Genomic DNA, 8,210 nt, shown 5'->3' with positions numbered 1-8,210 from the left:
CTCTAAGTTCACTATTTTTGGTTCTGTTTTTAATAGTAATCTTGTATTTTACTTTACTTATATGGTGGTGGGACAGACGCCTATAGTTTTGACAAGGGGGCTGTGGCGTCAGCCCAATACAGAGAAATGTTTACTCATGCTTTTAAGTTCAGACTAGCTCAGGGTTATTCTGGGCCCGTTATCTTGGGGTGCCTACATCCAAGTTAGAAACGGCAAGGAGGCGGGCGGTGATGAGGTTTACTGCACTGCAGCATTGTCTTAGTGTACTAAAAGTGTTCAGTCTTTATCTGGCAGCTATAGGTTGCCATAGTAGGGGGTGAGAAAAACTTGTGTGTGTGGGTGGGGTGGGGTAGGGTGGGGTGGGGGGGTGCTTTAATTGGAACTTGACCTTTTGACCTCTTGTCTCAAAGGACAGTATCCTGCCAACCGCTGAGTAGCGGTTTGAGGCCAGCTCTTTGTTTTAGATCGTTGATTAGGAAACTGGTCCGATATCAGTGAAAATAGGAAGTTTGCTCTAACACCATGCTGTCTCCTCTGATGATGCAATTCCTCCATCAGGCCAGAGCTGGATTTCAGTTTAAAAAAAAGGTTCTTCAGAGCACTACTGATTGAATAATTATTTTCAACACATTCTTACAGATGCTTCCAAGACTATAACTAGTCATCCTGTTAGCCAGCTAGATAATGTTTCGCCATCTGGAACCCTCTCACACTGGACCTGAGCCAGCAGGCCATCCTTGTTTTTGAGTCCTCAATAGGCTTTCGATGCATCACAGCCATTAAAGGGATATTTCACCTAAAAATGGAAATTCTCTCATCATTAACTCACTGTAACGGGGTAAAAGGGAAAGGAGGAGGTGAGAACCGGCTTGATAATATAAATAATCATTTAATGATTAACTTAAAGCAAAAGACATAACACAACCGCATACAGGGCAGCTGCCTGTAGCTCTCTCCCGAACTGCTGCCTCCGGCCACCTTTATCCCTCTCGTGGGCTGGATTAGCCTGATTGGGGCCAGGCGTGTGTCATCACGTCCCGGCCCGGCCCCGCCCTCCTCCTTTCCACACTCCTCCCTCCTTTGCTTCATGGGAGGGGGCGTGCCCTTCCGGCCCCATCTGCCGGCAGGTCTTCCCTGCCTTCTCAGACCTGGGAGGGAGACAAGGGGAGGGGGAAAAAAAAGTGAGGGAAAGGACAACACGGAGCAACAGTGGGAGAGAGAGAGCAGAGAGAAAAAAAGTACTCGCCGGTTCTCTGATACGCCGTAGCCTGGTCCTCGGTCACCCCTCCACCCTCTAGAGGATGACAGCCGCTCCTCCCTGGGTAGATCGGAGGCAGTCCTCCGGCCCCTGGCAAATGGAACGCCCCGCCGCGTTTTGGTGGATGGTAGGGGTCTCCTCTGTCCCTGGCAGCAGTTCTCCTGCTCCAGGCGGTAGGCAGTGAGCCCCTCCCCGCTCGTGGACGGCGGTCTTATCTTTGACCCGCTGAATTTTAGCGGCCGGTAGGGGTCTCTTCCGCCCCTGGCAGTGGCCCAACCACTGCAGGCGGTCAGTAGGGAGCCCCACCTCCCCTCACGGTCGGCAGTCATTCCTCTGATTTCAGGCGGCGGATGGCCACGGCTGCTACTTTGGGGTGGATGGTAGTGGCGAGGACTACGGCACATCCCTCCTCCTTCCCAGGTTTTGGCACCAATGTAACAAGGTAAAAGGGAAAGGAGGAGGCGAGAATCAGCTTGACAATATAAATAATCATTTAATGGTTAACTTAAAGCAGAAGACATATAACACAACCGCATACAGGGCAGCTGCCTGTAGCTCTCTCTCTCCCGAACTGCCACCTCTGGCCGCCTTTATCCCTCTCGTGGGCTTGATTAGCCTGATTAGGGGCCGGGCATGCATCATCATGGCCCGGCCCTGCCCTCCTCCTTGTCACACTCACCCTCATGCCATCCCAGATGTGTATGACTTTCTTCTGCTGAACATAAACAAAGGTTTTTAGAAGAATATTTCAGATATATATCAGAAATATTCAAAGTAATTGGAAATAATACAAACGATAAGTATATGGTATGATACTTATCATTTGGCGTCCTACAGTTCAGTGTTCAGATGCTGCTTGAACCGTCAGATCCTACCAAAGGTGATGACGGCAGGGGAGCAGAGCTTACCCCCGCCCAGGACGGGACCTAAACTGGTGGAGATGGGGTGGGATGGGGGGGTAAAAACATGAAAGTATGCGAACAATGAGAGAGACAGCTGGCCGGCTTTTAAAGCGGAGCTGTATTGTGATTGGATGAGATGCCTGATAGATGAATTCCAAGGTCTTCCTGCTAGACCTACACAGCGCTTACTTATCCATACAATGCAAGCGAATGGTAACCAAAACTTTGAAGCTCCAAAAATGAGATGAAGTCAGCATAAAAGTAATCAATACAACTCAGTGTGGTTTAATCAATGTCTTCTGAAGCAATCCAGTTGGTTTTGGGTGAGAACAGACCAAAATATAACTCCTTTTTCACTGTACATCTAGCCATTACAGTCTCTTGGCAAGATCATGATTTCAAGCTCGATTACACTTCCTAGCACTTGATGAATGCACAGAGTGCTAGAAGGCATTATAGGAAGTGTAATGGAGCTTGAATTCATGATCGCCAAGGAGACTGCTGTCAAGATGTACAGTGAAAAAGGAGTTACATTTTGGTCTGTTCTCACCCAAAACCAACTGGATCGCTTCAGAAGACACTGATTAAACCACTGGAGTATGATGGCTTATGTTTATGCTGACTTTATCTGCTTTTTGGAGCTTCAAAGGCCTGATCACCATTTACTTGCATTGTACGGACCTACAGAGCTGAGAAATTCTTAATTTTTGTTTGTTTTCAGCAGACGACAGAAAGTGATACACATCTTAGATGGAATTAGGGTGAATAAATGATGAGATTATTTTCATTTTTGGGTGAACAAACCCTTGAACCGTGAATTGCTACTTGCTAGTCCATTGCATGTGGTATTAGGGGAAGAGACATTCTAATTCTAGAGAGAATATGATTGGACAAAAATCTGAGTAGTGCATGACGACTCAATATTTTTAGCCTGTATTCTCCGAAGAGGAAGACCATCAATTTTAAATGCATATATCTGGTAAAAGTGGGTTTTGTCAAGGTTTGGAGTACACTAGCATAGATCTCAAAGCTAATAGACAGAGACTAAAAGCTGCCAAACTCCACTTTTGATTTAACTGTTTCTAATGTTCTTTGTTGGTGACCACCTATAAGAAATTAACCATTAATGCATACAAATGCTGAGCCACAAATTGTTTAATGAGTATAAATAGTTGAAAACGGAGATACTGAAAGTGGATAATAGTTCATGTGAATGTGTGCACTTGTGTATTAACTGTGTGTATGTTGCTGAAGTTTCTGTACACAGGAGGCAGGGCTCCTTAAACGTAGGGTCAGAAAGCTTGTAAAATGATCCCTTAGCACTGGGAACATCCTCTGTGCTGGGGTCCTGCTCTGCTTCACTTTCCTTTTCACTCTCTCTCTCTCTCTCTCTCTCTCTCACACACACACACACACGCACACACACACACACACTCACACGTTCACACATGCATTCCTCTCCAGTCACTGTGAGGGGCAGGCTCAGAGCATGCTAGAAGCCCAGAGCAAAGTCATTGAGTTGCTCTGTCACACACAGTAGGGAAAACATAAAGAGAGAGAGAGTGCCAGGGGAGGTCTGACAACATGCTGTAGACTACATCTTCATGGACGCTGTCTTGCTTTCTTCACAATCCCGACTGCACAGCTGTATTCTACATGCATGCTGTCCCAGCACAACCCACATGTGAAGTTTCTCAAGACTTCAGTTCTTCCCCAGAAGACCAACTTAATATTAAATTCTTTAAGACAGGAAGTGGTTGTAAGTGAGTGATAGGATCTATAATGACCTCCATACATTGTCTTTCGCAACGGTCCAGTACGGACGCAATCACCATGTGCCCAGGGGCGTCCAGGTATCTCGGTTCACATTGATTCCACCAGACTTTGGTAAACATCAAACGAACTTGACCTAGAGCTTTGATATTCGCGACCTTGCCCCCAGCTCCTGCCATGCGGTGGGGTTGGTTTCTCTGCCACTGTCTGTCCCTGGCAGCATTGCTGGTGGTAGCTGACTGTGGAGGGAGTGAGCAGAGAAGAGGAGCTGAAGAAGGAACAAGAAGCTCCACAACAAAAGCCAGTAGCAGTAGCAACAGTGGTCGGAAATATCACCGGATTCAGCATGGACAGTGTAGCTACACTTTTATCCTCCCAGAGAGTGATGGGAGCGCCGGGACTTCTTGTCGAGAGTTTAAAGCGGGCACGCAGTATAATGCCAACGCACTTCAACGAGACGCACCTCCACCTGAAGCGGACTTCTCCAACCAGAAGATCCAACAGCTGGAGCATGTCATGGAGAACTATACACAGTGGTTACAAAAGGTAAGTCTCTGGTAAAGTTAAGCGATGGATAATCACACAATTAAAAGTTTGTAATTTTATAAGCTGAAAGGAGCGCAGGGACAGCTGTTCCTCAAGTCGGTAGAGCGGCTGAGTGAAAAGATTAAAGGAAAGTGTTTTAAAGTCTGTACTGAATTTCAAAGCATGGTGTGTGAAACGTGCAAACAGATGTGCATGTAAGAACTGTTTATACGTCTTAACCTAAAAGCTTGCAGGCAACAAAAGTTGCCGTAGTTGCTCTTTCGCTAATTTTTGTTCTGTAAATATTTTGAATGACTATAGATTTATTAAAACATTTGAAATACAAGTAGACAACTTTACAAAGAGCTTTTGATAACTTGCTTGATATTGTGTCTTGTGGCGGTGTTTAATTCATGCTGCAATTTCTGGGTGTTTATTTAGAAATGCACCTGCATGGCAACTTTAGTATCCAGTGGGCAAGCCTTATTATCAAAGGTTTCTTAAATAATTTCTAAATAGAGATATGTTATCTTATGTAAATCATCTTTATATGAAGAAAACACTTTAAAATTGTAAAAGAACTTCACAGTATGTTCTTTAGAATTGTTTGTGCAATCTTTCATATTAATAGATAATACATTCTGGGAAAAATCTGCACATTAATTGCTGACAGGAATCGACACTGTTCATGTTGCTGAGCATTTTTGCTTTTCAACTGTCATCCAAAGTTGTTTAGGCAACAGTGAGATTTCTCAGATGTTTTGCAACTGTACTTCTTGGCTGATATTCAGACATCAAAGTTTAAGTGTGTTTATGGTATTTGCTTGGACCGTTATGTTCCATCAATGAACATGTTACAAAAAGGCAGAGTACAATCTTTACAATAACAGACCTGTCTTATTAAAAGCATTACCTTTTACTTCCCCACTTTAGCTGTCAGAAACCTAATTTACATCCACAGACATCGCTCTGTTGAGCTTATGTCCGCACAACATAACTGCTTAGCAGGGGTGTCTCTCTTGAGCAGTGTCTAGCTGATTTCGCAGATGTTCAGGTAGACTCCACACGTTGTGCTGATGTCGGTTTGTCAGTTACCCATATGGTCTTGTTTTAAGGAGTCTTGAAGAAAATTTAGTCCTATATTTTATAGTGCAGTGAGGACCACATCTGGGATTTCTTTTTTTTTTTTTTTTTTTTCTTCAACTGTATGTTTTAATTAAACCTGGAAATAAACAATGTTTTAGGATTTTACAAAAATGTAAAGACATTTTAGGATGTAAAATTAAGTATTTTCATTCATAAATATTAAAAATGTGGCACTATTTCTTGCTCACTAATCAAATTTGTGACATCAACCACGCTACTGTAACTCCTTTGTACTAAATTTCAGATTGCCTTGTTTCCATTGAAGCACACAAGATGCTCTTTTGAAAATTTTCAAATTATATTGAAAGAACATGGATCAAGTTTAGCATGTATTTGTGGAGTCCATACCAGCTCTAGTGCATGCTTTTATTAAAGCAAAAGGGGGGCATACTAAACACAGAGACGTTTTGAAATTCATATACATTTTTTTTTTTTTTTTTAACAGTAGTGGTCTCAGAACTTTGATCCCACTATATACAGTAAATATAGAGTACATCTTATTTAAAAATGATTAAAATGGCAAATGTGTTAGGATAGGTGCCTGCATTCATAAAATACTTAAAATTCTCATTTTATTTAATTACTTTAATTATAATTGTAGTTCTTTATAATTATAATGGTTTGTGCTGCATTTGTACTGTTCTGTTACCAAGTCGTTCATGATAATTGCTTCTCAAACGGAAAAATCTACATAAACAACCAGAGGGTATTTGGCATAGTAAACTAGTTTAACATTGACATTGCCACTTTAAATAGGCAAACAAACCATGCCTATCCAAAACACACTCTTATCAATATTGCGATTTTGGTGGCTAGTCTAAAATTAATCGCTCAAACCCATCTGTTTATTTTCATAAACATAACCTCAACATATGCTTTTTGTGTATGATGGATTACATGCAAGTGTTAGAATTAATTGTCCTTAACATTAGCAAAGATTTCTCAAACATTATTTATAATCAAGGTACCCATTTTAACAGGACATTATATTGCACATATATTGTAAGTGTAAAGCACACTGAATGTAAACTGAACTGTTTTGAAAGGCTGGTCTCATTGTGTAACCCGTGTAAAGGTTTCTTCTTGGTACTTTTTTGTTAGATAGAGGTGGTGATTGAATGTTAAATAACAATAGTGGGTGGCCCCTGTCCTTCTTTAAAAATAATCTAGCATTATATTTTTAAGAATAAGTCATGATTGCAATGTGAGCAGAATGATAATTGATCAAAAGAATTGCATCCAAACTTTTAAATCCCACACACTGTTCTCAGCATTTCCATTTTCTTTTTCATGTAAAAAAAAAAAAACATCTCATTTAATTATTCTGACAGGTATAAAAATTAGTACTACTAAAACATTTATTTGTAGACACTTGTGTGATCCCCTTTTTTTTGGCTCCATTTTAGACAAGTGTTAGTGTCGGCTCAAAAATATTATGGTGCAACAGTTAAAAACAAAGAACAAAAGAAAGAAAGAAAAAAAAATTCTTATTGAACATTCACCAGAACATGTATACTATCTAAAGACATACTACATTTCAGTCTGCCAGAGCTCATAAAAAACGCAGTTTGGCAGTGCATGCTGTCTGAATTCAACACCAATGAGTAAGTGACTTATCATAAAGTATACTGAAAATAGGAGTGTAAACAATCTTCTAACATTAGTAATGCCACTATTCATCCACACTAATACTGAAACAGAGACCTCGACCATTTTTCATTTATTAAAGCCAAAAGAGAAAAATTATACCTGCACAGTTTTTCTTTGACCAGACCATTTTAATAGTTCTTGACAGAGAAATGTTGTATTGTTCGGTAGCTCTACTTGAGTCAAGTCAGATTTTTTCATATTTTAAATATAGCAGGATGAATAGCACAAAACAAAAAAGAAGCTTTAGAGGGATGAGCTATATCACACAGTCAGTACTGAGGAAGCTACTTTAAAACTAGCTTTCCAAGCTACAAGATAATCATAATTTAAAGTAAAATTTCAAGTTAAACTTTTAGCAACTCTTTTGAAAAGTTTAGAGAACGCATTTGATTATAAGACTCACACTGCTGAAAGCTGTGTATGCCAATAACAGGACATGAAAAACAGTGATGCAGCATTTTGTCACATTACAATGCTACCCGCTGGAAAAAGTAGCTTGTTAAAAGCTACTCTATTTTAAAAAAAGGGCTTAGCTCCTGTCATGCTGAAAAATAAGTCAAGGAATAGTTCAACCAAAATATTTAATTCTGTCATCATTTACTTACCCTCATTTTGTTCCAAACCTGTAGACTCTTTCTTCTGTGGAACACAAAAGGTGACGTTAAGCAAAATGTTAGCCTTTGTCACCATTCACTTTCATTCAAAAAGATGCCATGAGAGTGAAAGGTGACTGAGGCTAACAACATTTAGCCTAACATCTCCTTTTGTGTTTTACTAAACAAAGAAAGTCATATGCATTTGGAACAACATGAGGGTGAGTAAATGATGACTGAATTTTCATTTCTGGGTAAACTATCCCTTTAAGGTTTGTAGTGTCGCTTGTACACAGTTCTAATTCAGCCTAATTGTGCTAATGGAACATCAGGATGCAGTTAACATATTTCATTGGACAGATG

General features: G+C 40.7%; 1 protein-coding gene across 1 annotated transcript in view; it reads left to right on the top strand.

Moving 5' to 3' along the window:
- The first annotated feature begins 3,629 nt into the window (after positions 1–3,629).
- angpt1 (angiopoietin 1) overlaps positions 3,630–8,210 on the top strand; it is a 104,393-nt gene continuing 99,812 nt past the window's right edge. The window contains exon 1 of the mRNA XM_051671595.1: positions 3,630–4,479. Coding sequence (XP_051527555.1) covers positions 4,111–4,479 — 369 coding nt within the window. The 5' untranslated portion in view covers positions 3,630–4,110. The remainder of the gene's footprint in view (positions 4,480–8,210) is intronic.

This window comes from Myxocyprinus asiaticus, chromosome 34, assembly GCF_019703515.2.
Source record: "Myxocyprinus asiaticus isolate MX2 ecotype Aquarium Trade chromosome 34, UBuf_Myxa_2, whole genome shotgun sequence".
NCBI lineage: Eukaryota > Metazoa > Chordata > Actinopteri > Cypriniformes > Catostomidae > Myxocyprinus > Myxocyprinus asiaticus.
Note: the sequence above shows the minus strand (reverse complement) of the source record. Positions and strands in the feature narration are given on the sequence as shown.